The sequence below is a fragment of the Heptranchias perlo genome, chromosome 7, assembly GCF_035084215.1.
Source record: "Heptranchias perlo isolate sHepPer1 chromosome 7, sHepPer1.hap1, whole genome shotgun sequence".
Taxonomy (NCBI): domain Eukaryota; kingdom Metazoa; phylum Chordata; class Chondrichthyes; order Hexanchiformes; family Hexanchidae; genus Heptranchias; species Heptranchias perlo.
In genome coordinates this window covers 95,591,770-95,619,514 of record NC_090331.1, presented here as the reverse complement: position 1 = coordinate 95,619,514, position 27,745 = coordinate 95,591,770, and the positions used below count along the sequence as shown (strand labels likewise).

Genomic DNA, 27,745 nt, shown 5'->3' with positions numbered 1-27,745 from the left:
GACATCTCATAACCTGACTGTAACCAGTGTCTTAAAAATATTGAATAGAATGACACTTAGGTGGCAAGGTGTCACAAGCTTCTTAAAAACAATGCGTCTGAAGGAAACCATTTGTATGCCGCACTGTAATGTAGATTTCCCCTATCTTGCAGAAAATAGCTAGCCACAACCGACCGTAACCCTATGAGACATGTTCGGAAAGTCTCGTGTGCTGCTTTCAGTAATAAGAAATATACAAGTAAAAATTCAGTACAGGCAAAAGTCCATTTTTTTTTACCCTAGCGGTGCTCCATGTTTGAAAACACGACATTAACTTTGAAAGAAGTATTTTTTTATAAACTTGTTTTGTGTTACAGTCACAGAGCGATTATAATCGGCATGGAGCCGATAAAGTTAAAGCAGAGAGTGATTGTGTAAATATTGAAAAACAAGGTAAGTCGTGAGAATTTTTTAATTTGCATAAAGCATGTGTGGGAAAAAATGTTTAACCCAGAAGCATGAAACCTGAAAGAGCTTTTTCAATCAAACCTGTTCCCCCTGTGAACTGCCCTTTTAGTGGAAAGTTCTGTGTAGCGTTATCTGATTCCCAGAAGTAACCAAGCAAAACTCTAATACCTGTGTTTCTACATTATTCCACTGCTTAAACCCTGATTAAAGGCTTCATTTGTCACACATGAAGAGTGGCTACTTGATGAGGTAGTGGAGGTATCAGACTTAAGTGCCTTCATGAGAAGAGGTGGGAGGAAAATTGGCAGGAAATGGAGGGAAACTATCATTGTTCCCTCAAGTGATCCTAATTCCTCTCTAGGTACATAGGGCGTCATTTTAGCACCTGCTATCGGGTGCGTTCCTGGCGGGGGGGGGGCTCCGAAAATCGGAGAATCCTGGCGCGGGACCGGAGCCCGTGCACTTCCGGGTTCCCAGCTGACGCGCCGGCGTGCACGCGCAGCCCCCGCTGGTGGGAATCCCGCAGGCAATTAAAGCCAGCGGGGTTCCACTTGAAGGTATTTATTTAGGTATTTCAGGTTATTAACTGACCTGATTAAGGGATGATGTGGGATTTTAGAGCAAACTGGGACTGTTTCCCACACTGGGGGAAACACTCCCAGGTCAAATGGATGTGTTGCAGCTGTCAGCCTGAGCCAGCTGCAAAGGTCCATTTGACAGGTGGTGGGGGGTGGGGGAAGAGACCCTCACCCATTGCAGGAGGCCACTCTTGTCACTTGGGACAAAGTTTGGCCTCCACCACCCTCCTCCTGACAGTCAAAGTCACCAACCTGCACACTTACCCCAGGGTCCAGAGACATGTACCCACCTTGCGGACCCCCTCAGATGTACATCTTGCGGATGGGGGCCGCCGTAGCTGCAGTCATGACCTCCTCGGAGGGCGAACAGCCTCACCAGCCTCGCCATCCACACCGTCCACCTCTGACACGTGGACCTCCACAACAGTGTGCTGTGACGCATCCACCTGTACAACAGGAGGGAGGGCTGCCGCAGAGAGATGCGTCGCAGAGGGCACTACCCTCGCCACAGGGTCCACAGACCGAGGCTCAGCCTCCTGGACCTCTCTGAGCAGCAGTGCACACGGAGGCTCTGAGTCACTCGACATGTAGTCGTGGACATCTGCAGCCTCTTTCATGCCGAGCTGCTCCCGGCTGGCCCAGCACAATCTTCTTACCCATCACTGTCAAAGTCACCACTGCCCTCAACAACTTCTCCGCATCCTTCCAGGGTGCAACCGGGGACATCGCCGATGTCTCTCAGTCGTCTGCGCAAAAGAGCCCTGCAAATACACCTACACCCACTCTGCAGTGACACAATGGGTGGCATCAGTTGTGGGTCCTCATAGTGATCCTCAGGAGAGTGCATTATTGCACAAACCAGACAGGATTCGCGAAGACATGGCAGTAGTGGTGCCAATATAATATGTAATGTGAGTTGGTCAGAAATTCAATATAAGTAACACCCATGACAAACCCTCAAACACCCTTGTGCATCCCCTTCATGCTCATGACACGTTTGCCTTACGCTGCCTACTGCACATATGTGATGCATGCCCTGTGGCTGCAGCACAGGTAGTGGCAGGTTGAGTGAGGCTGGCCGTGAAAGAGATGCACGAGAGGGTGAGTATGAGAGAGAGCCATGAGATTGTATGAGGATTGGGTTGAGTGGTAGTGGCGGGATGAGTACTGGCGAGGTGAGTAGGTGCAGGTAAGATGAGGATGAGGTTTGAGTGGGTATGAGGGCTGACCTACTGAGGTCATTGGAGCGCCTCCTGCACTGTATGCAGGTGGGCGATATGTTGGTTGTGCTGGTGACCTCCTCTGCCACCTCGAGCCAGGCCTTCCTGGTGGCAGAGGCAGGCCGCTTCCTCCCGCACACCGGGAGGAAGATCTCTGTCCTCCCCCTCCTCCTCACCCCATGTATTGCTACCTGGAGTGAGGCATCATTAAACTGGGAGCAGCCTTCCCCCTGGGCTGCTTCATGCTGTAATTTTTGCTATTTGTTGCAGCATCTGTCAGTGGAGGACTGCCCCTTTAAATAGAGCGCCTCCAGCTGACAGATCGTACTGCGCATGCGCAGATCAGCAGTGGGGAACCCGGAGGAGCAGGTAAGTGGATCCAATTAGTGGATTGGATGCTACAATCGCGCGGGAAACTGACTAATTTCACTGGGCGCGTTACCCACGCACCCGATAGCCCCCCCCCGCCGAGAACCCACAGCCCTGCTAACATCGGGCCCATAGCTTTACATTGGTGGATTATAGGATTGTACACATCACATTGTGCGATTAATAGATTGTACACATTGGGGGAATTATAGGATTGTACACTAGTGCTGCAGCAGAATAGAAATGCCTGACTTGCTGCTTTTCATCTAACTCTCAGCAGCTCACCACTGTGGCAAAATATCTAATGTAGACTGGGCTCCAGCACATACCTACAGTGGAACGTTAAAAAAAAACACTCCACTTTTCTCCTGAAAGGGCGACTACAAATTATTCTATTTGGTGAAAGAAAGACTTGCAGTTATATAGTATCTTATTACAATTGTATTCCTTTGACTATAGAAGATTAAGGGGTGATATAATTCAAGTGTTTAAGATGATTAAAAGATTTGATAGGGTAGATAGAGAGAAACTATTTCCTCTGGTGGAAGAATCTAGAACAAAGGGGCATAATATGAAAATTAGAGCTAGGCTGTTGAGGGGTGATGTCACAAAGCACTTCTCCAGTGGGACCAATTTTCAATGGAAATCTGGAATACTTTCCCCAAAAGGTTGTTGAGGCTCGCTCAATTGAAAATTTCAAAACTGAGATTGATCAATTTTTGTTAGGTAAGGGATATGGTACCAAGATGATAAATGGAGTTAAGAGACAGATCAGCCATGATTTAATTGAATGGTAGAACCAGCTCGAGGGGCTGAATGGCCAGCTCCTGGTCCCTTGACAATGCTTCACACAGTTAAATTACATTGTGCAGTTCCCATTGTTAAGATGGCAAACGTAGCAGCCATTCTGCATGGAGCAAGGTCCTGCAAATAGTAATGAGATGAATGACCTTAGTTAATCTGCTTTTGGTGGTGATAGTAGCTCTTCAAATAGTGACCCGGGATCTTTAATATCCCCCTGAACCACAGGAACAGTTAGATGGGTCTAAATTTTATGTAAAAGATGACACCTCTGACACTATAGCACTCCCTCAGTACTGCATTGAATTGTCAGCCCAGATTATCTGCTCAAGTCCTGGCGTGTGGGTTGAAGCCACAACCTTCTGACTCGGGTGTAGGTGCCAGCAACTGACTTGGGCTGTTATTGGTCTATCCTGTCCTATTGGTTATAACAGAAAATTTGAAAATGCTAAGCAGTTTTAGCTAAGGAAATGTATGTTCTAAAGATCTGTGATTGTAACTTGCTTCCTATACTGATACAATGTGGTTGTTCAATTTGATGAACCTCGGCATCCTATTCAACCCTGAGCTAAGCTTATGACCCCATATTGACTCCGTAGCAAAGACTGCCTATTTCCATCTCTATAACCTTGCCCATTTCTGCCTCCGTGACAGTCAATCTGCTGCTGAAACCTTGGTCCACGCCTTTGTCGCCTCCAGACTCAACTATTCTAATACACTCCTGGGCCTCCCATCCTCCACCCTCTGTAAACTGCAGTTCATCCAAAACTCTGCTGCCCATTTCTTGTCCTGTACCAAGTCCAGTTCACCCATCTGATCTCGCTGACCTACAGGACCTGGTCCTCTGTTGCCTCAAATTTAAAATTCTCATTCATCACCACTCCCTGTTTCTAAACCTCCAATAACTCTCCCTTCCTCTGTCAATAGCCTCTTGTGCTTTCTCCACTCCTTCACCCCACGATTGGTGGCATTGCCTTGAGCCACCTAGGGCCTACACTCTGGAATTGCCTTCCTAAACCCTCTGCCTCTCCACCTTCCTTAAAACCTGCCTCTGACCAAGCATTTGGTCACTCCTACTATCTCTTTTGGCTTATCCTTCTCTTCCTCCTCATCCTTCTCGACCTATCTTCAGCCTTTGACATGGTTAACCACACCATCCTTCTCCAACGCCACTTCTCTTGTCCAGCTGGGTGGGACTGCCCTCGCCTGGATCCATTTCTGAATCCAGTTGTAGCCAGAGAATCACCTGCAATGGCTTCTCTTCCTGCTCTCACACCGTTACCTCTGGAATTCCCCAAGGATCTGACTTTGGCCCCCTTCTATTTCTCATCTACATGCTGTCCCTCAGCGACATCACCCAAAAACACAATGTCAGGTTCCACATGTATGCTGATGCCATCCAGCTCGACCTCACCACCACCACCAAAATTTCCTCCAATTAAGAAGACTGAAGCTATCGTCTTCAGTCCCCGCTACTAATTCCGTTCCTAGCCTGTGACTCTATCCCTCTCCCTGGCCCACTGTCTGAGGCGCCCTCCTTGCACCCTCCCGACCTCCTGTAGACTTGAGCTCATCCAAAACTCGCACCAAGTCCTGTTCACCCATCACCCCTGTGCTTGCTGACCTGCATTGGCTCCCAGTCTGGCAGTGCCTCCATTTTTAAAATTCTCATCCTTGTATTCAAATTCATCCATGGCCTCACCCCTCCTTATCTCTGTAACCTTCTCCAGCCCTACAAACCTCCGAGATCTCTGCGCTCCTACAATTCTAGCCTCTTGCACGTCCCCGATTTTAATCGCTCCATCATTGGCGGCTGTGCCTTCAGTTGCTTAGGCCTTAATCTCTGGAATTCCTTCCCTAAACCTCTCTGCCTCTCTACACCTCTCTCCTCCTTTAAGACACTCCTTAAAACCTACCTCTTTGACCAAGCTTTTGGTCACCTGTCCTAATATCTCCTTATGTGACTCGGTGTCAAAATTTGTTTGATAATGCTTGTATTAAGCGCCTTGGGACATTTTACTACTTTAAAGATACTGTATAAGTGCAAGTTGTTAGTCCACAGTAAGGAGTTTGAGTTGGAGGAAAACTCCTGAAATTGATATTTCACAATCACAAGATAAATATGAATGAGGAAGACCATTCAGCCCATCTTACCTGATCCATCTAGAAAAGCCCTACAGCCCTCCCATCGTAACCATTGTTTTGTAGATATTTCCAGGCTTTTTGCACCTACTATCATAGATGCAAGTCCATTTCATGTGTTGATAAATCTTGTGTGAAAAATTTCCTGGTAACAGTCCAAAATTTACCTTTTGCTGGTATGAACCCATGTCCCCTTGTCCTACTTGTATGATTTAGTTTTAAATAATTTTCTAGGTCTTTTGCATGTCATTTACAACATTATTTGTATAAGGTTCTCTCAGTTACTTCCTTTTCAAGGATCAAAAGCCTCTGCTGGAGCTCAGTTGTTTGACACTAGGGATTAGCCCCTCAGTTCTTCTCTGCATTTCCTCCAGGGCTGGATGTCTCTCTTGTGTCTCTGTGACCAGAATAGATCACTGCACTCAAGGTGTGATCTAACCAGAGTACCGTGGTTGAGCATGACTTCCTGTGTCTTATACACTGCTTTGGCTGTATAGTTAAGTATTCAGTTTTTGATTGTTTGTAATGACTGAGCGTGTTTAGTGCCAAGTCCACTAAAATCCCCATGTAGGGTTTTATAACTCTTTAGGGTACAAGAGGTAAGAATCAACTAAGACTGAAATACTTTTAAATATTTGGTTTAATTGACATTAAGACATGATAGTTTTATAGAAAGATGCTTATAACCTTATCTGGGAGTACAACTCAGAAGCAAGGTTGATCAAATCTTCCTTGGGAGACTGAGGGGTTCATTCTTCTTTGAATTGCTTCTGTATCCTAGAAATCACTATAAAATGGCTGTTTCTTTACCCTTCTGCAGCTGGCAGAACAGCTTGCTGGTGTTGGACGGTTTCTCAGTTTCCAAGGTCCAGCCAGACAGCTGTCTTATCTCTAAATTGTTAGAAGCCAGTGTCCTTCGAAAGTACAGCATATCTTTTTCTCTGAAGCAACAATAACATGCATGATACCGTTTGAACTTGATCGTTTCCCAGCATGCTGTCTGACTTTGGTTAAGTTCCATAGTTCTTTGCTCTAGTGGTGTTTCGATACAAACGATCCGTTCCTCGGTAGGCTGTTGATCCCAAACCAGCCTGCCTGTAATTTTGCCTCGATTGTGATTAACTGCACATGAATTATCCACCATTTGCTGTTCAGACTTTGTTTTCCTTAAAAACAGGTATTAAAGTCAAAAATACTCTACCTAAATCTTTTTCAATCTTGCCCCTTGCAATTTTGACACCATTTAGGGAGTACTTATGTGGACCATTTTTGTTTTTCGCTATGTGTAGTACTTTACAGTCCTCTGTTAAATTTCATCTACCATTATTCTATCCACTTAGATATCTTGGGCTTTGATGATTAGCCTCCAACAACAATCTTCCCTTGTGTCAGGTATGACTCTAGCCACTAGAAGGTTTTCCCTTTAACCCCACTGGCCTCAATTTTGCTAGGGTGCCTTGGTACCTACTTGGTGGATTGCTTCCATGACGTCTAGGCAGATACTCTCGCCTCTCCACTGGCATTCAACTCTAGTGTCCATGGCTGTGTCAGATTTGTATGAGGTCTGGAACTGAGTGTGTGAGTAGGTGTTGCATGATGGAAGTAGTCATAAATAGTGCCACCACTTCACTGGCATGTGGGAGGTGGTTGATGGGGTGCAATTGATCATGTTATATTTATCCAACTTTTGTGAATAGGACATACCTGGACAGTCTTCCATATTGTCTGTCTGGTAAATACCAGTGTCACTGCTGTACTGGAATAGCTTGGTTAGGAGTGGCTAGCTCTGCTGCACAGATAATCACACTACAGCTGGCATAGCGTCAGGGCCATAGCTTCTGTAGTTTTTGCTGTGTCCAGTGCATTTAGCCACATATTAATGTCACGTAGAGTAACCCAAATTTGTGAACACTGGGGTAAGGCCAAGTAGGATCATCCACTCAGCACTTTTGACTGAAGACACTTCAGCCTTGTCTTTTTCACTCACATGCTGGGCTCCACCATGGCTGAGGATGGGCTATTCATGAAGTGGCATTCTGTTAGCTGCCTGATTGTCCATCATTCTTGACTGGTTGTGATAGGGCCACTGTGGCTGCAGTGTGTACCATCCACAGGCTGCACTGCAGCAACTCGCCAAGGCTTCTTCGACAGCACCTCCCAAACCAGCGATCTCTACCACCTAGAAGGACAAGAGCAGCAGGCGCATGGGAACAACACCACCTGCACGTTCCCCTCCAAGTCACACACCACCCCGACTTGGAAATATATCGCCGTTCCTTCATTGTCGCTGGGTCAAAATCCTGGAACTCCCTTCCTAACAGCACTGTGGGAGAACCGTCACCACACGGACTGCAGCGGTTCAAGAAGGCGGCTCACCACCACCTTCTCGAGGGCAATTAGGGATGGGCAATAAATGCTGGCCTCGCCAGCGATGCCCACATCCCGTGAACGAATAAAAAAAAATAGAGCTTTCCTCTGATCCATTGATTGCAGAACCACTTCACTGTATCTGTAGCCTGCTGCTTTCAGTGTTTAGCATGCACATAGTCTTGTGTAGTAGCTTCAAAAGGTTGGGGTGTCATTCCAAAGTATGGCTGGTGCTGCTTTAGGCATGCCCTTCTACACTAACCATTGAGCCTCGGGTGAAGGACCGCGTTTGGCTGAGATACCCACACTAGGCCTAGAAGTAGGGTGTCAGTGGCTGCAGTAACAGGTGCGTCATTGAGGAATGCGTTGAATGATGTGTTGAGGTTCTTCTCATCAAGGTTTGTCTTCTCATCAAAGTGCAAAAACCATGTCTTTTTGTCAGTTTAGAAGCAAAGTATCGAAGTGCTCATTGTTGGAGGAACTCATTGCCGAAGTTGTGCAACTGTTGCTCCTGTAATGTTGACCATTGAAGCTTCTATGATATCCTATCTTTATATGGTTTTTAGCTGACTGTATGCTCAAAGTTATGAGAAGGCCCAGTTTGGCCACTCACTCATCGTTGCATTAATGGTGGATGGTTGATTGGACCACTCGAACCATGTGAATCCACTGTATCTTCTGCGTGTGAATCCAGGTGCATTTACGAGCTCCTTTGTTTTGAGAACCAGGTTGTTGAACATCAAAGATGTCCTGAGAACCAACATCGTTAGAACCTTCTCTACAGCTGTCATCTGATGAATATATACTGAAGAACCAGACAAGTCCATAATATTTTTCTTTTAACTCCTCACCAAAGAACCGTCTGGCGTTTTACGTGCTAATGTAGGTCTAGGGATGAACGATGCCTGACTTTTCTCCTGAACTGTCTTGCATTTAACCCAGTTTAATTTACTAACCCTCGATGAGGTTACCCGTAAGCTGCTGAGTAAGTGAACCATCAAGGAAGAAGTCAGACCACAAGTCATGCACAAATCACAACTTAAAAGTTGGATAAATGAATGCTTAATAGACGTGCATCAATGTAATGTTAAGTAGCAAACCGTTAATGGACAGTGTTACTTAACAAAACGAGTACCAAAGATTACACAGGCAATTCAGTGTATCACTAAGTCAGCATTATTGGATGCTGGGCATCATTTATATTGGTGAGTTTACTTTGTAATTCCTTGGATAGCTGACAAGTTAACAGCTTTGAATAGCCAGTCTATGAAATAGCTGAAGGCTACGTGATTAACAACGTTCAGAGCTCACACGGCCCCATCCTCACGAGCGACATAGTTGGGTTAATGTCCGTCCTTCCTCGATGCAGACATTGGCTTCTGGAGCATTGAGCCGCTGAACCCCCTTTCGGCAATGGGGTTATCTGTTTCACTTGGATCTTCAGTTACGACTGAATCCACCTTATGCAAGAGCGGCGATATCCGAGCTGGCTTCACTCTTTCCTTTCTCTGACCTCAGGCACTGGTAAAGTTAAGTGACATTTTTTTCACTTGTAATTGGCTGCTATTTTACTCCCTTGTCCTAGTATGCAGTCCCAGTAAAGGCACCTTTGTGTCTGCTAGGTAAAGATTCTTACAGAACAAAGAAACTAAGTGAAATAACAGAGAGGGGTAGATACTGCTACTTCTACAAAGACAGAATGAGTCAGCTTGCTCTCTTTAGAAGAAGATTACTATATACTGTATACTACTGCTCCTACTATTGATTATCTAACACTGACAAACCTGAGGGGTGCAGAACACTCTATTTTGATATCTTTAAAGGGAGGACTTCCCTTTAAAGATATGTAACCAATCAAGATGATGGTGCCAGAAGGTCTTCTGGCAATCAAACCTGATAAATGTGGAGTCCTGTGGCTGTCATTGACTCGCTAGAACATAAATTTCCCCCCAGCACCACAGACTTTATATCTACAGTTTTTACCACCCCCCTCTACTGATCTTGTATTTCTTGAATTTTTTTCACACAAATGGGGAGAGGTGAATCTTTGTTCCATTAGGTGTTACTTAAGTGGTTTGAGTTAGGGGTAATGGCTTCTCATACTAGTAAAGGATGCCTCTAGTATAAACATGGTCCTTTCTGGAGTCATTATTAGGACCTCTTATGGTTTTAATTGTTTTATGGTCTTTAGCTTAGATTTTATGGCCAAATTATCTGGGAAACTCCATGGCTAAAAGCCTGGGTGATGGTTAGCTTCCCTTTTTATACCAAAAACCTTTTCGCAGCATTAAATTCAATAGCTGAACTCCATTTGTGTGGTTAGCTTTCAAGCCAAAACTCCATTTTAGGCATACTTTAGGTCATTTTCCCTTCAAAGGCATTCTTCAGGCAATTTACAGTGCACTGTTCCTACAAGTCGACTCAGCAACAACTGTTGATCCTAACTCTTTATTTTCTGTCTGTTAACCAACTTGCTATCCTGCTACTGTTCCTCTTCTACCAACACCTGAACTTTTCTCAAAATCCTTTATCGAACGCCTTCTGAAAATCCAACTAGCTTTGACATATTTTGATATATTAAGGTTTTATTTTAATTTGTGGAGTAACCTTTTACATTGAACTCTTTCTGCTAATAAATGTTTGGTATTTTGGTAATTTAGACAAAATCACTGTACAGCTCTCGTGAAGTATTTAAATTTTGAATTGCTTTGAATTTCTTTTATATGTTTAATCTCTGAGTTTTGCTCTCTATTCTGTATATGTAGCCAAGGATCCTGAAGTAACTGATGATTGGTTTGATGCAGAAGAGAATTTCACTGCTTCTAGTGGCTCCAACTCTCTGCAAGGGAAGGTGAACAATAAAGATGGAACCATGACCGCAGAAGAAGATGGGACAAGAAGTGATGCATGTAAGAGAAAAGGATCATAACCAAAATACCTCAATAGGGAGCAAATTGCCAGTAGATTTAGCCCTGTAAACTGTTCAAACAAGACATTATTGTCTATTGAGTACATAGTGTTACTTAACTTTTAAGAAGTTACAGCTGCCCCTAATAAGCTGCTCCTCACTACTCCTCCAGCTGGTAGAACAAATTGTTGGTGGTATTAGTCTAGGTTCTTCTCGGTAGGGCACGCTACCTATTGACTTGGTTAAGGGCTGGATAAAGCTCAACTAGCAAAACTGGGGAGAATTGCACGTAGCTCTGGCATGGCTTGAAACTTGGGTAAAGTGTGATGAATGTTTGAATGTAGCTGTAAGCAAGATAATGTGTTCTAATATAAACATTTTTATTTTTAATTTTCTTTTCTTCCCCGCCCCCCCACCCCAACATAACCAAATGCAATGTTAAAATATTTGCCATGTTTCCTCACTGGAACTTAATGACTGGTTTAAAGATGGGAGGAAGTTGCAAAAAATTTGTGTTCTTTTTCAGCAATGGAAAGTCCAAGGTGTGGAGGTCATTCATACCATGGCACCTGGTGCTGAACTGGATCACTTTGCATACCAGCCATTTACCAAGAAAGTTGACCATGTGAGAGAATTGGGCTGGGAGGAAGCCAGACTCATGCCACTTGTGCAGTATTTCCCTAGACCAGCTTAGGACAGGTTGGCACTGAAGGGGCCTGATTGCCGCCTTGTGAAGGAGCATTCTGCTGCTGGAGAATAGGTGCAGCTATGGAAATGATGGAGTGAGATCTGGGTGACATTATCAGTTCTAAACTCTGACATTTGCGCACTAGGATCTGCTATTCTAACTTAAGCCACAGTAAGCCTTGAAACTTAAAACAGCAGTCGAGGAAGGATCTTAAAAGATGAATTGCTGTGTTTCATTGTGCTGTAGATAGATGCTCATACTTTATATTGGATTGATCCAATGTCACATTTTTTTGCACTTTATTTTGGCGGCTTCTGGCTTCGTTTGGATGTCCCCCTTGAGACTTTCTTTGGGGAGTTTCTCTAAAATGAAAGGGAAGGCTGCAAAACATCTTCCCCATAGGGATTCCCCTCTTATTTGGAGAAAGAGGAACAGCAACAATTTGCATTTATATAGCAACTTTAATTAGTAAAACGTCCCAAGGTGCTGCACAGGTTATCAAACAAAATTTGACACCAAGCCACATAGAGATATTAGGACAGGTGACTAAAAGCTTGTTCAAAGAGGGAGATTTTAAGGAGTAAGCGAGACGGAGAGGTTTAGGGGGGGAATTCCAGAGCTTAGGGCCTAGGCAGCTGAAGGCACAGCCGCCATTGGTGGAGCACTGAACATCGGGGATGTGCAAGAGGCTAGAATTGGAGGAACGTAGAGATCTTAGAGGGTTGTAAGGTTGGAGGAGATTCAGAGTTAGGGAGGGGCGAGGCCATGGAGGGGTTTGAAACAACGATGAGCATTTTAAAATCAAGGCTGCCCGATCTGGGAGCCAATGTAGGTCAGCGAACACGGGTGATGGGTGAACGGGACTTGCTGCGAGTTAGTATATGGGCAGCAGAGCTTTGGATGAGCTCAAGTTTACGGAGGGTGGAACATGGGAGGCCGGCGGGAGACCGGCAAGGAGACTATTGGAATAATCGAGTCTAGAGGTAACAAAGGCATGGATGAGGATTTCAGCAGCTGGTGAGCTGAAGCAGGGGCAGAGACAGGCGATATTACGTAGGTTGAAGTTGGCGATCTTGGTGATGGAGAGGGTATGGGATCGGAAGCTTAGCTCAGGGTCAAATAGGACGCCAAGATTGCGAATGGTCTGATTCAGCCTCACAGTGGCCAGGGAGGGGGATTGGGTCGTTGACTAGGGAGCAGAGTTTGTGGCAGGGACCGAAGATAATGGCTTCGGTCTTCCCAATATTTAGTTGGAGGAAATTTTTGCTCATCCTTGGAACAGAGAAGTTTGAGAGAAGATTTGATAGAGGTGTTCAAAATCATGCAGGGTCTAGACACAGTGGATAGAGAGAAACTGTTCCCATTGGCGGAAGGGTTAAGAACCAGATGGCATCGATTTAAGATGATTAGCTAAAGAACCAAAGGTGATATGAGGAAAAACATTTTTACACAGCGAGTAGTTAGGATCTGGAGCGCACTGCCCGAGGGGGTGGTGGAGGCAGATTCAATCATGGCCTTTGAAAGGGAACTGGATAGGTACTTGAAACGAAAAAATGTGCAGGGCTACGGGGATAGGGCAGGGCAGTGGGGCTAGCTGGATTGCTCATGCATAGAGCTAGCGTGGACTCGAATTTAAATGGCCTCCTTCCGAGCTGTAACCTTCTATGATTCTATGGTTCTATCCAATACAGCAGGCTATCCAGGAAACTGGGCTTAATGAGCAGCACGTGTGGAACCAGAGCCTCTTGCCGATACCTAACCACCAGGGTGTATAAATCCAGAATTCCTCAGTATATCCATGGTGTTATGTGTCAGAGATCTCTGTTCTGTGGAACGGGTGCAGAAGTTCTGAAGCTGCCCCTTGTTCCACGATGCTCTGCCTTGTAAAGAAGTCCTCTGTGATAGTGCTGCAATAAATGCCACTGGACTCTACCATCATTCCTGCCATATGTCGCATATCTTCAGAGTCCTTACCTTCATATGGTTCAGAAACTACAAGCATTTGGCTTTTCATGGCAAGACCCCTGAGGTCATCGCCCGAGTGCTCAACAACCAGCGTTTGACATCTCCTAAGTCTCTACTCAGATATGCTCCAATACCTCATCCTCTGGATTCCTTGTGAGTTGTGAATCATCTTATGTCAATTCGTCATCTAGATTTTCTTTCACCCCAAGTTAACCTTTCTGGGCTGATGAATACAAGTGACAGGGTTCGTGACAGAGTGGGCCATTGTCTGCTGGCAGTGCCAGATAGTGAAGATCCTGGCATTGGTTTGTTTTCTCTGTCTTTCTCTCTTTCCCCCTCCCCCCCCCCCCTCCGCTCGCTCTGGAGCTGCTGCTATCCCCCCCCCCCCTTCTGTACAAATGAGATGTATTAAGTTTTGTGCTTCCAGTTTTTCTTTCCTGTCAGTTTCATGTAAGGGTTCTCTGAGTACGAGCCTTGAAAAGGAGAAACAATTTCTGATCGTTCACCATTAGCAGAAACTATCTGGGTGTATGACCCCGCACGGCTCTGTCTCCACAGCGTTTAACTGAGAGAGATCCTAGGATTTGCATTGCCTCGTCCTCCTGTAGCCTATCCTTCCTTCTCAGGAATTGTGCGCAATCTTTTCCTGCAGGACAAAAGAATGCTAGTTATTGTCAGTCACAGATAGTTGAACTTGACAACTATTTTAGAATTCTCATCAGTTCTCCTATGGAATTCCCACAGAGATATTGAGGTTTCAGTAAGGTTGCCAACTCAAGTTGGACGTATTCCAGGAGGTTTCATCAAATGACCTCCAGCCTCCAACTGCCCTGCCTCCCGCTCCTGCCTGATCGGTTAGTTAACCAAAGTAGGTACGTTGACTGATTAGATGCGGCTACCGTTATCCAGTCGGGCAGCAGCCTCATTTTGCTTCACTTCCAGTGTCCATGATAATCCTGTCTCCACAACATCTGGTTGAGGTTCACCTCTCTCCGCCCCCACCTGTCACTCAGACCCCACTCCACAATCTGATTGGCTGTTGATGAGCGTGGAGCCAGGCAGAAGGGTGTGATTGAAGGATGTGGCTATCAATCAGATTGGGGGAGAGGAGTGGAGGCGGTCATGGCTTCTAACTCGTGCTGCTCGAAGAATATCCTCAACTTGGGAGTAGAATCAGAGGCATTATAGGGACAGAGTGAGGATATTCTTCGAGCAGCTGTGTCTGGGTGATTGTTTAATTCCAGGACAGTCAGCAATGGGGGGTGGTTGGCAACTCCAGGCTTCAATGGCCATTGCGTGCGTTGCAGGATGCTGTATCCATTTAACTGAAATCTTCCATGTGCAGGTGTCACTATAGATCATTTAGTGCACAGCCTGATATCCTTAGATTTGTGAATGCACTTTAAGGCTAAATATAGATCTTCTGCCTGAAATATACATTAACAGCAGCTTGCAGATTTCACACGGACTTTTGCTGACCTTGAGGTCATTAAACCTCGTCCTGCATTGGACAGGGGCCCTGGGGGTTCGGGAGTTACCACTCCCTTCCCCATAGGTGTGTAATTGGCAAGTGAATTTCAATAAATGAGTGTGAGGTGGTGCATTTTGTTAGGAAGAATAAGGAGGCCATGTACTCTTGGAAAATAAGAGTCTAAATGGGATAGAGGAGCAAAGGGATCTAGAGGTACAGATACATTAATCACTAAAAGTAACAATACAGGTTAATAAGGCCATAAAAAAAGGCAAATCAAGCACTGGGTTCATTTCTAGAGGGATAGAATTGAAAAGGAGAGAAGTTATGTTCAACTTGTGCAGAACCTTGGTTAGACCACACTTGGAGTATTGTGCACAGTTCTGGTCTCCATTTTATAGAAAGGATATAGAGGCATTGGTGAGGGTGTAAAAAAGATTCACAAGGATGATACCAGAACTGAGAGGATATACTTATCAGAAAAGGCTGAACAGGCTGGGGCTGTTCTCTAGAAAAGAGAAGGCTGAGGGGTGACCTGATAGAGGTCTTTAAGATCATGAAAGGGTTTGATAGGGTAGACGTAGAGAAAATGTTTCCACTTGTGGGGAGGTCATAAATATAAAATGGTTGCTAATAAATCCAGTCGGAAATTCAGGGGAAACTTTTTTACCCTAAGAGTGGGGAACGTGCTACCTACCATAAGGAGTAGTTGAGGCAAATAGCATTGATGCATTTAAGGACAAACTAGATAATCATGAGGGAGACAGGAATGGAAGGGTATGCTGATAGGGTTAGGTGAAGAGGGGTGGGAGGAGGCTCGTGTGGAACATCACCGGTGGCGTAGACTAGTTGGGCCGAATGGCCTGTTTCTGTGCTGTAGTTTCCATGTAACTTGATATTTTATCTGCTATGTTGGCAGGTCTCTCTCCATCCACTCGCCCTATTCTATCCACCCCCACCCCAACGATCGCAGGCAGAATCATACTTAAATAATTCTCAGAAGTTCCAGGCTCTCTTCCTGCTTCCTTTTTGATTCATGGATTGAAATTGCTAAATGCTGGTATAGCTTTAAGTGCAGCACTTCCACTTCCTCCACTGTTCTTCCCACGCCACCCGCCTAGAATTTCCCAGACCTCCTGGGAATTTAGGAAAGGGCCAAGTCAGAGTTGGGCCGGTTGCGCGGGCTGGACTCCCACGCCCTGCAATTTGGGTGATGGATCGCAGGACTTGAAATTTCAGCACTTTACTTTCTCCCCCACTGCCAGTTTCTCCCCTCTCCTGTAAGTACTAATTCTGGGATCCTTTTCCACAGGTGTTGGTTGTATGTCAGTCAGGTGGTCATTCTTCACTTGTGAACTTGGATGGCTATTTGGTTCCTGGGGAGTATCACAGTTGAGCTCAGTTCTGATTGACCACAAGACCACACCACTTTTTGTAATGCTGCAGTGATTTGTGTAAGATGCAAGCCATGTCTGTTCATTTGTTAAATGTTTTAATGGATTGTTTTTTAAAAAATATTTTTTTCACAGCTGTTCCTATCAATAAATCTGTGGAAAAGGAGACTGCTCAAACATGTTACATTTACATAGATGGGTTACCCAGAACAGTAACAGAGGTAATGGATGCTATAATGGCTTTAATTGTAAATGCAGCTTAATCTCATTTCCTCTGTAAAGATGTAAGGCTGGAAATTATGATCTTGTTCTCGAGTTTAACGCACTAATACCAAATTCTTCTGCATTGTTTTAGCATAGGTAGTGACCCATTTAAAATAAATTAAGTACTCATATTAAAAACAGTGTAGAGAGGAATCTGGCATATGTTCAATGCTGGCATGAGAGCATCGCCAGTGACCATTTCTGTCCTGTGGGTGATCACAGTATTCATGTAACAGTAAGAATTTCTCTTCTGCTTTTCCTAGACGGAATTAAGAAGGCTTTTTCAGAAGTACCAGGTATCTGGAATTTGGCTTTGCAGTTTGCATAGTGAATACAGGTAATCTATCTGAAAGATTTGCTTCTGGACGCATCACTGTTGTTTGTTGTTGGATCAGATTGGGGGATGACAAAGTGGTTGCCCGCTCTGTGAAGTTCTGTCAGGACCTTTACTTAGGTTGGGGGTTGCCACAGTAGAACTACATTTCAAGTTGGGATTCCCCAAATACAGGGCACTTGTCTGTCTGGATCACTTGGGAAGGTCTTCACTTGACATTGGCCTGTTTACTTTGTATAATACTGTAAACTAAGAACTCCGTCGCCATTTTCAAAATTTTCCCTATAATGCTTCCAACCCACACTCCAACTTGACGCTGAATGCTTCAGGTTTCTTCTGTTTCCTCGAGTTGGTTTGTCCTTACCCCAGATTACTATTTCAAGTTGCTTGTGGTTTCAGTCTCAAATTTTATCCTTGCTCTTTCCATATTTAATCTTGACAATAAACAAGTCAGATATGGGAAGCTATTCTAGTTCCCTCCAACCATACTAGAGCTTTGTGACCATTACTATACATTAACTCTGCAGATGGTCAGTGCATGTTTTGGGCTGGTCAGTGATATCTGTTAATGACACTACGATAAAGAACCAACAACATCAAAAACACATTATCTGTTAATTCACCTCATTGCTGATTGGCACCTTGCTGTGTGCATACTGGCTGCTGCATTTGCCTACATTATAACAGTGACTACACTTCAAAAGTACTTCGTTGCTGTGAAGTGCTTCGAGATGTTTGACCATGAAAGCTGCTATATAAATGCCGTTCTTTTCTTTTAAGCAGCAACACCTACCAGTAAACAGTTTGTTGCAATATTCAGTTTCTTGTCTTCCTTACAGGATCACCCTGGAAACGTGTCTGTATCCTCCTTTTGGAGCCAGTCCATATTAGTTTTGTCTGCATTATTAAATTGGGAGCTGTTGCATGCATTAGTAATTTAGCTCATTTCTAGCAGTTAAGAGATTCAGCTGAGCAGGAATTTGAATTCAAAAACACACAATCTCAACTAAAATTGGAATTTGAAAACAGTTTTTTGTTATACTTGGAGAGTGAATTAAAATGAGAGCTAGGAGGGAACTTTTTCCACCAAAGGTTGTGAAATAACCAGGGAAGGAGCCTATTTGTACTGTACCCTTCAATTACTTATATTTCTGGAGGGAGTAATGATTGAGGGATATGGTGTAAAGGTGGGGCTAATCTATCAAAAAGTGAGGGGCTTGTTTGTGCCTTAATGGCCTTTTTCCATTTTAAAGATAAGGATGAGAAAAGGCCATTCAGCCCATCAAAGCTCTCCCCTTTGGTACTTACATCTCCCATTTTATCATCCAGCTGTATTTTGATCATCCCTGATGTTTTTGTTCCTATTACCCTGCCTGGCAGATTATTCCAAATAACCATTTGAGTAAAGAATTTATTTCTAATTCTGTTTTAATTTTACTTTTCACTGGTTTCACATGTATTTCCTGTGGTCCTACTTAGCTTATTTTTGAAGTAATATCCTGAGTTTACCTTATCTGTACTAAATTTTTTCAAAACATCAGTGAGGTCCCACCTTAACAACAACTTGCCTGCTTATAGCGCCTTTTAACAGAGAAAAACGTCCTAGTGAGCTTCACAGGAGTGTAATCAGACAAAAGTTGATACTAAGCCAAAGAAGGAGATATTAGCACCATCTCTTTAAATTATAGAGCTTTTGATTCTCTAATTCTTCCTCATAGTTCATTCCTTTTACACTCTAACAGTCTTGTTGCTCTCTCTCTGCACCCTCTTTATGTTTGTATCTTTTTGTGGAGAATTGAATTCAGTATTCTAACTGGTCCAAGCAACACATTGTAGAGCCTCAGCAAAATCTCTAAATTTGCTCTCTGCTGTTCTGGCTATTCTAGCATTTTATTTGTCAAAACCTTCTGAAAGCCCTCATAAACTATATGGTAGAGAATTTGGCCAGATTTTGATGCCAAAATAATGGTGAGGCTAATTATTTATGTATAAATGGCAAAACAACTTTAGGCGAGGCATAGATACACGGTTAAATGCGAATATCCAAAAGTTGCTGTCCGAGTTGCGCCACTCCACCATTAGTTGCGGGAAAATGGCATTTCGCTGTCTGCCTCACCATTGACATGCATTGAATGTCGTGAAGTTGCTGTATTTGGGTGTTAGACATGAACTAAACTCATTACAGATATTTAGGGCTAAATGATAAGTGTTAATGACCTCTGGCATCTAAAATTAACTATTGTAAGTGTGAAGTCTCATTCCTTCAGGTTATGAATTGTCTTAGGAGATTTTAAAAATGTTAGAGTTAAAAAGAAAAAAATTTCTTTTTTTTTTCTCAATCCAATCTTTCTTTCCCTCTTTATTTCCCTTTCTGTATGTGATTTGACGTTGAATTCACCCCCTTTAATTCACCCTCAGTCCTTCCGCTGTTTATTTCCCAAACTTAAATCTGATTGGTTAAGGAGATACCCAGCTGCTTGCTCTGTTCATTCAGGTCCCAGATGCCCTGTTTCCCTTGCTGTGCCGTTATCAGCTCACACTTCCAGCAACTTAGAGGACAAAAATTTTTTGAGCTGAAGGATGCAGGGGCAAATCTAACAGCAGATGCTGTTCGATGCCCTGCTACAGCAAAATATGGCCCAATGTATTTTTTTATCTGTAACATCCTTAAACAAGCAAAGGAGCTGTCTCATGGAGGATCTTCCCATTTTAAATCCATGCTGCTTGTTTAATAGCTTGCTGCAATCTATCCTTTAGAATAGGTTCCATTATTTTATTGGTGTCGAGTTGTAAGCCAGGTTGAAGTTCTTTTGTGCCTAAACTTAAACATCTTATTCAAACCATTTCCCAGTGTAAAAGTTTTGTTTCTGCTCTGCCAGGTGTGGCGTTCTAAGAGTTGCCTCTCCCAATTTTGCCAAGTTGGCAATGGAGGAAATGAATGGAAGAGAATATCATGGGAAGCCTATTAAAGTCCATCTGGCAAAAATCTCAGGAGATCACATGTTATCTGTGCTTAAAAATAATTCACAGCCTCCACTAAAGGTGCACCGTCTGATGCAGGACCATGCTGCCAAGGACACTAACTCCAAAGCGGACAGTCAGTGGGAGTCTTGTTCTGTACCACTGACAACAAGAGTTCTTAATGCAGCTTCTCATAAGGTATTGAAGGCAGAAAGAACTAAAATGTTGCATTATTTGCTGCTATGTATGTCTGTTGGGTGAGGGAAATTTTGTTTAAGATTAGAGGCAATCATTTTATTTGTATGTATGTACATTGTTGTATAGAGAAAGACCTCTAGGCATTAGAAAGGGTGCCACAGGGCAAGTAAACTTATATCTGGGATTAAGAACCGGCTGTGGAAGCTGGGTATGTTTACAAGAGAAGAGAAAGCTCAGGAGTGATCTTATAAAAGGATTCAAATTCTAAAGGCTATTGATGAGGTAAATGTCAAAATGCTTAACATAGTCACAGATTCTACAACAAGAGGGCGTAATCTCTTGGAAGAGAGAGGATAAAAAGATTTAACTACTTTACACCGAGGGTGGTGAACGTATGGAATAGATTGTCCAGGGAGGCATGGGGGCTGATTGTATCAGCAAATTCAAAACAGGACATACTGCAGCAACTCACCAAGGTTACTTCAACAGCACCTCTCTTCCCATGATTTTACCACTATCAGGACTTGGACTTGTGTCACCATTCCTTCATCTTCACTGGGTCAGTATCATGGAATTTTCTTCCTAACAATACAAGGGAGCACAGACAGTACAAGGACTGCACTGAGTTAAATAGAAGGCCCACTATCTTCTCAGAGCAACTGGGGATGGGCAATAAATGCCTTTGACAAGGTACCACAGAGAAGACTATTGGAGAAGATTAAGGGGTATGGAATTTTAAAAAAATAATTCTGGGGATGGGGCATCGCTAGCAAGGCCAGCATTTATTGCCCATTCCTAGTTGCCCCTTGAGAAGGTGGTGCTGAGCCACCTTCTTGAATTGCTGCAGACCGTGTGGTGATGGTACTCCCACAGTGCCGTTGGGTACGAAGTTCAAGGGTTTTGACCCAGCGACCATGATATATGTCCAAGTCGGAATTATATGTTACATGCAGGTGGTGTTGTTCCCATACACCTGCTGCCCTTGTCCTCCAGGTGGTGGAGGTTATGGGTTTGGGAGGTGCTGTCGAAGAAGCCTTGGCGAGTTGCAGTAATGGATCCTGTGGACAGCACACACTGCACCCACAGTGCGCCGGTGATGGAGGGAGTGGATATTTAAGGTGGTGGATGGGCTGCCGATCAAGCGGGCTGCTTTGTCCTGGATGGTGCCTGGCTTCTTGAGTGTTGTTGCAGCTGCTGCCATTCAGGCAAGTGGAGAGTATTCCATCACACTCCTGAATTGTGACTTGCAGGTATGGAGAGGCTTTGGGGCGTCAGGAGGTGAGCCACTGGCCACAGAATACCTAGCCTCTGACCTGCTCTAGTAGCCACGGCATTTATGTGGCTGGTCCAGTTCAGTTTCTGGTCAATGGTGACCCCCAGGATGATGATGATGGTGGAGGGTTCGGTGATGGTAATGCTGTTGTATGTTAAGGGAATGTGGTTACACTCTTGTTGAAAGGTCATTGCCTGGCATTTGTATGATGTGAATGTTAACTGCCACTTAGCAGCCCAAGCCTGAATGTTGTCCAGGTCTTGCGTGCAGATACGGACTGCTTCATTATCTGAGGGATTAAAAAATGTAACTGAACAGCTCCACTTCTGACCGTATAATGGGGGGAGGGCGGTTGATGAAACAGCTGAAGACAGTTGGGCCTCGGACACTGCCCGGAGGAACTCCTGCGGCGATGTCCTGGGGCCTTCAACAACCACAACTATCTTCCTTTGTTCTCGGTATGACTCCAGCCGCTTGAGTTTTCCCCTGATCCCCATTGACTTCAGTTTCATTAGGGCTTCTTTGTGCCACACTCTGACGAATGCTGCTTCAATGTTGAGGGTCATCGCTCTCGCTTCCACTCTGGAATTCATCTATTTTGTCCATGTTTGGACCAAGGCTGTAATGAGATCTGGAGCCGGGTAGTCCTGGCAGAACGCAAACTGAGCATCGGTGAGCAGGTTATTGGTGATTACGTGCCGCTTGATACGTTATTCCATCGTGTCGGTTCTCTCACCATTTGCCGCAAGCCCAGTCTGGCAGCTATGTCCTTCAGGACTCAATGAGCTTGGTCGGTGGTGGTACTACTGAGCCACTCTTGTTGATGGACATGCAGTTTCTGACTGATTTTACTGGTGCCTTGTTAGTCTTAGAGAAAAACAGCCATTCTCCTGTTGTTCCATTGAAGAAGAATTTCAGTTCCATGATTTCATAACACCCTTAGATTTGCTTCTCTTGTGTTTAGATTTTGGTAGACTTATGTAAAATGCTTTGAGTTTCAAATGTTGACTGCAAAAGTTCCAGTGATCTTGTGAAAGTTGGAGCAGATCTTGCAGACAAGGAAACTTAAGGTTATCTTGCTTAAACTAAGAGGAGATACACATCTAGGGGAAGAATTTTAAACTTGAATATTAAGTCAGTGTATAGGGCTCCTACTTCACAAACCCGTACTGCACGAAGAGATGCATTAAAGAGTCGGTCCTGAAAGCCCCCCCGAAGAAATGTCCTTAGCAGATAGATTAAAGCCACTTCTGGATCTGGCCACCCTTTGGGGTCATTTCTGGGATTGCCTTTTCTGGTGCTATTACCTCAGACAGCTCCTTATTCGGATTTCCAATTGCTTCACTTCCAGGACGACGTGGATGTGATCCAGGCATGTTAACAGAACAGGGTGCCCTGGGCAGCAAAAGTATCAGTAGGATTCTTTGCAGTCTAAATCACATTAACCATGGGTGAAAGTGTGTTGTGTGTTTTGGCACCAGTCTGAAATTTGGACAAGTTTTACCCTGTTCAACTGATAAATCTGCTCTTATTTAAGTGCCCTGGAATTATATGCTTGTGCTCCAAGCGCAGAGTTTCTTGGATTTCTTCGAAGCATGTGCTGGGTTCTTTTCTTTTATAGAGGACTTCACATCTTTATATTTGGAATATCACTGAGCAGTCCAGACTCTAGCTAAAGTGAAAAAAGAGTTTTATCAGTCACTGTGACTTCCACTAAGTTTATCCATCCTGGGTAGAGTTGATGATTTGGATCCCCCAAACCTAATCTGTGGTAAGACCATAAAGGAAATGAAAGGAGAAATCCAGGAAATACCAATGATTAAGTCAGGAGACAATGCTTCATGGATGGCCAGCAAGAACATATTTAAAACAGGAGATTTTTGATCGTTGAACTCGTCAAGAGTACTGCCCAGGGGGTGAGTGTCCAAAATCAATATTGTCTTGATCTCTTCTCTGCCTTCTTCGCCCGCCCAAAAAAAGTAACAGGTCACCAGAGTTACCTTAACTGAAGAAAAGTGTAACACCTCTACATATGCTGGAACAGACCGTACCAGGTAATGTGTAGTGGGGTTGATTGGCCAATGCTGCTTACCAGTGATCATCCTGGAACTGAGCATAAATCTTCAAAACAATGCCTAGCAATTAGAAGTGTAAAGAGGAAGTGAACATGACTTTCTGGAAGTATGATTCGCTTGTAAAATGGCAGTCACATGGTTCTGTCTCAGGAGTCTCATCAACGGACGTGTGCCTATAATTATCTATTTTTGATTCTCAGACTAATTGATTTACCATGGTATATTGAGTGATTGCATATATCACGTGAACCTTGCATAACGAGTGACGCTAGCTCTTCAACTGGAGCTGACCACTCCAATGCTTTTCCCCAGATCCTTTTATATAATGCCTCAAGAGTAAAGCATTCCATGTTCTAATAACCCTCCGTTGTGAAAAATTTCTTCTAACTTCCCCTTAAACTAAAAAATACTGAGCAGTCTGCAACTCTGGATTAAGAGCTTTTACTCAATCAAGTTCAAAGACAAAGTCACTGTGCAGTAACAGTTCACACCTGAGAGCTAATTTTCTAAATTTGAACCACATCTACTAGGAGTGCCTATTGGTTAATAGCAATGAGTTCTCATGATTTTCCATTCACATGTATGGAAATCACACACGTAATAGTGCCTGTGATTTCCCAGTATGTGCTCTCTGATCGCAACTCCATACATTACCATACATATTTATTGATGCTTTGAACAAATATTATGAAATGAGCACAGAGGATAGTTTTCCACATCCCGACTTTATGATAATACTGTTGTCCAATATGTTCGCCACTAGCCACAGGTGGCTAATTAGGAATCCAGATGTGGCTAATTGCATTTCTGATTTGTAAATAAAAATGAATAATCGACACCGTTTGATATCTATGCTCATTCACATGGTGTACACATGTGCATTTAATCTTTTTGTGTGTTTGTTAACATAGTAAGACAAAAGGTAGTGTGTTTTTTGATTGCTGAGAGTGCTTTACTTGGTTACTGAATGGTGGTAGATTTTCAGTAAATATACACGTGAAATACATACGCTCACACAATACAGGTAAATGTAAGGAGTTTTCTACTAAAATTAATGCATGTGACTAAAATAGTGTTGCTGTAGCCGCACTTATGGCTAGTCAGCAATTTCTGTTGGATAACACTGGTTTATAAGATTGGATCTGGCTTGCAGACAGGTAGGCTGCAGGTTCCATCTTCTAGTTTAATAAAGTAAGTTCCATCTTAAGTCTAATAATTTCTAAAACACATTCATCCTGTGGATCTAAAGCCATATTTAAAAAAATATATAGTATTTTTTTCTCTCTTGATACTTGATATCTCTGTTTTTAATCATTAAATGCCTGGGTCCACAAAGAACCTCTTGTTACATGAATATTTCGTATATTGAGTACCCCTCGGTGCATCAATTATACTGTGGTCCATTGATTATCCCTTGGTCCATCAATTATATCTTATTCGTTTGATTGGAACTTGGTCAACCCAGTGCCCTTTGGTAATTGCAATTACACCTTGTTACATTAGGCATCCTTGTTCAATTTATTATATCTTGTTCAGCTATTATGTGGTGAGTTGTATATCTCTTGGTACATTGATTATTCCTTTGTCCGTCCATGACACTTCAGTACATCAGAAACGGCTTGATCCATCAAGCACCCCGTGCTCAATTAATTATATCTTGGTCTATAGAGCAGGCTTTGGCCTATCTATGTACCACTGTATTATCAGTACATTGAGATTGTCTGGGCATATCGAGTGTCCCTTAATGTATCGGATATTGTGTCCCTTGGTGTATTGAGATTGCGTCCCTTGGTATTTCAAGATCGAGTGTCCCTTAGTGTGTTCAATATTAGGCGTGCCAAGTTACCTTTTAAAAACTGCCTCGTGGTGTGTAATTCGGTGGTAATAACATATGTAGCCATCACAGAAAATCCTTGAATTTCCTAAACTGGTTTTCATATATGTTACCAGATGAACAGAAGGAAATATAAACAGATGCAGTGCCTACAGGACACCCCCACAGCAACAGGGACGTTCATTCCCCCAAACTCTGCTAATTTAAGTAGTTTCAACAAACTAATGAAGACTCTCATGGAAATGCATCCTGAAGCAAACAGGTCAGAAAATGAGTCGAGTTTTTACAGTACATACCTAATCTAGAATAAACTGTCTCCAGTACATTCTTTAACATTTCAAAACCTGCTGTTCTGAAAATGCATTTCCTCTGCAAAGCTCTTAATTTTTTTTTTTAAGTGTTTATTTAATATTGCTACTTTTAATTAGTACTTTTAACTTGTCATTGAATTATTAAAGTATATTTAATCTGTATAGGTAAATGATGGTACTTTTATCAGTCTGGACTTTCAGATACCAGTTGGTATCCTATCTTGTAATTAGTATTAGCAGACAAAATGAGTGCTCAACAGCACTTTTACAAGGTAAACATGACTTCTCCTTCCAATTTTTTCCCCCTCCTCCTCCCTTGATGGTACCGACTTCCATATGTTATGGTTCCACAGTGCTGGCAGTATGCCAGTATCTCGCCATTCTTCACACGCGAACCTAGAAAGAGAGTCTTGGCAGGCTATTTAACCATGGGGGCATCACAGCCAAACCCAGTCCTGTTCTTGACTGATGTCCACATGCAGACTTTCCAAAAGAATCACAAGATAGTGGCCAGAGGTGGGAACCCTGGCTTATTCTCCCCTCCCTAGCTTGAGGGTACTGAGGCCAATTGCAACACTACTACTGTTGCAGCCGAGGTCAGCTAACTAGACCCAAGCTTGGGGATTGACCAGTGACTTTCTGATTCGTCTAGCTCACTTACACATTTGCCTTACCAACTGAGCATTTAAGGGAGATTAGGCTACGGCATGCTTTACAGGATGGAACATAATGCATGTTTTCAGCAGTGCATCCTTATGAGGATATACTTTAACTTTCTATCAATATTCCCACATTACTCCATTGATGATGTAATTTGTGCTTATAATTATTTTTAGGGATGATATCATTCAAGCATTGAAGGAAGTGAAAGCAAATAACAAGGGTTTTCTGAGTGGCTTGGCTCTAAACACGATTGTACAACTGGCATCTGATATCTTGAAAAGGCACTTGACTACAAATGGCAAAGAATAAAGGGTATGTGTTTACAGTGTCCATCATTCTATCTTGCTACCGATGTTAAACTGAAATAGTGTCTCGTAACTGGGCTGTGTTTCAAGTGGATTTTTAAATATATATCCAGATGTGTGGTGCAGGCTTTTTCCTCAGACTGGGTTGCATCAGATCGCGATAAGATGAGGCACAGACTGAGACAAAGAAACACAGCTGTCAAACGTATCAAGCCTTTTAAAACGTGAGGCTGGGGATGAAATCGGTCTACGTCAGATGCGTGAAACGGGCTCAGTGGAGGACTTCAGTGGAAAAGAAAATCAGGCGCAGTGTAAAACTGGCTACCAATTTGCCATGAGCTGATTTCGGGCTGCTTGTTTTCGTTTGAACCCATACTTTTCCAAGTGCCAATTCATTTTGTCCCAGATTATTGTCTCAAAGTTTCCCCACCATTGACATTAGGCTGACTGGACTGTAATTGCAGGGCTTATCCCTCTCCCTTTTTTGGACAGCGGTGTAACATTTGCAATCCTCTAGTACTGCCCCTATATCGAAGAAGGATTGGAAGATTGTGGCCAGAGCCTCTGCAATTTCTACCCTTACTTCCCTCAGTAACCTAGCATGCATCCCATCTGGACTGGGTGACTTTTCTACTTTGAGTACTGCCATTCTTTTAAGTACCTCCTGTTAATCTATTTTCATCCTATCCAATATCGCTACTACCTCCTCTTTTACTGCTACAATGGCAGCATCCTCTTTAATGAAGACGGATGTGAAGGACTCATTTAATATCTCAGCCATGCCCTCTGCCTCCACAAGAAGATCTTTTTCTCCCTAATCGGCCTCACCCTTCCTTTGACTACCCTTTTACTATTTATATGTTTATAAAAGACTTTCAGGTTCCCTTTCATGTTAGCCGCTACTCTATTCTCATACTCTCTTTGCCCCTCTTATTTCCTTTTTTAAAATCTCTGTAGTATCTGTATTTAGCTTGGTTCTCTATTGTATCTCTATGTATATTTAGTCATACAGGGAGCTGTAGCTTTGGATATCCTTCCTTTCCCCATTGTGGGAATTTGTCTACTCTGTACCTGAGCCACCTCCGCCTTGAAGGCCTCCCATTGTTCAAATTCTGTTTTGCCTACCAATTTTTGATTCCCATCCACTGAGGATTTCTGGGCTGACAACACTCCTATG

At 43.5% G+C, this 27,745-nt stretch overlaps 1 protein-coding gene across 3 annotated transcripts in view; it reads left to right on the top strand.

Moving 5' to 3' along the window:
• Positions 1–27,745, top strand: part of rbm44 (RNA binding motif protein 44) — a 74,958-nt gene that overhangs the window by 43,724 nt on the left and 3,489 nt on the right. Inside the window, exons 9-15 of one of the 3 annotated variants that reach the window (XR_010963371.1) lie at positions 357–432; positions 10,690–10,833; positions 16,486–16,571; positions 16,878–16,951; positions 19,828–20,107; positions 23,002–23,296; positions 25,406–25,469. Coding sequence is in view for 2 of the 3 variants with exons in the window: in XM_067986890.1 (XP_067842991.1) it covers positions 357–432; positions 10,690–10,833; positions 16,486–16,571; positions 16,878–16,951; positions 19,828–20,107; positions 25,406–25,551; positions 26,437–26,572 (942 nt within the window). In the remaining variant the exon portion in view is untranslated. Of the gene's footprint in view, positions 1–356; positions 433–10,689; positions 10,834–16,485; positions 16,572–16,877; positions 16,952–19,827; positions 20,108–23,001; positions 23,297–25,405; positions 25,552–26,436; positions 26,576–27,745 lie in introns of those variants that run through there. The other 2 variants (XM_067986891.1, XM_067986890.1) reach the window with 2 other exon arrangements.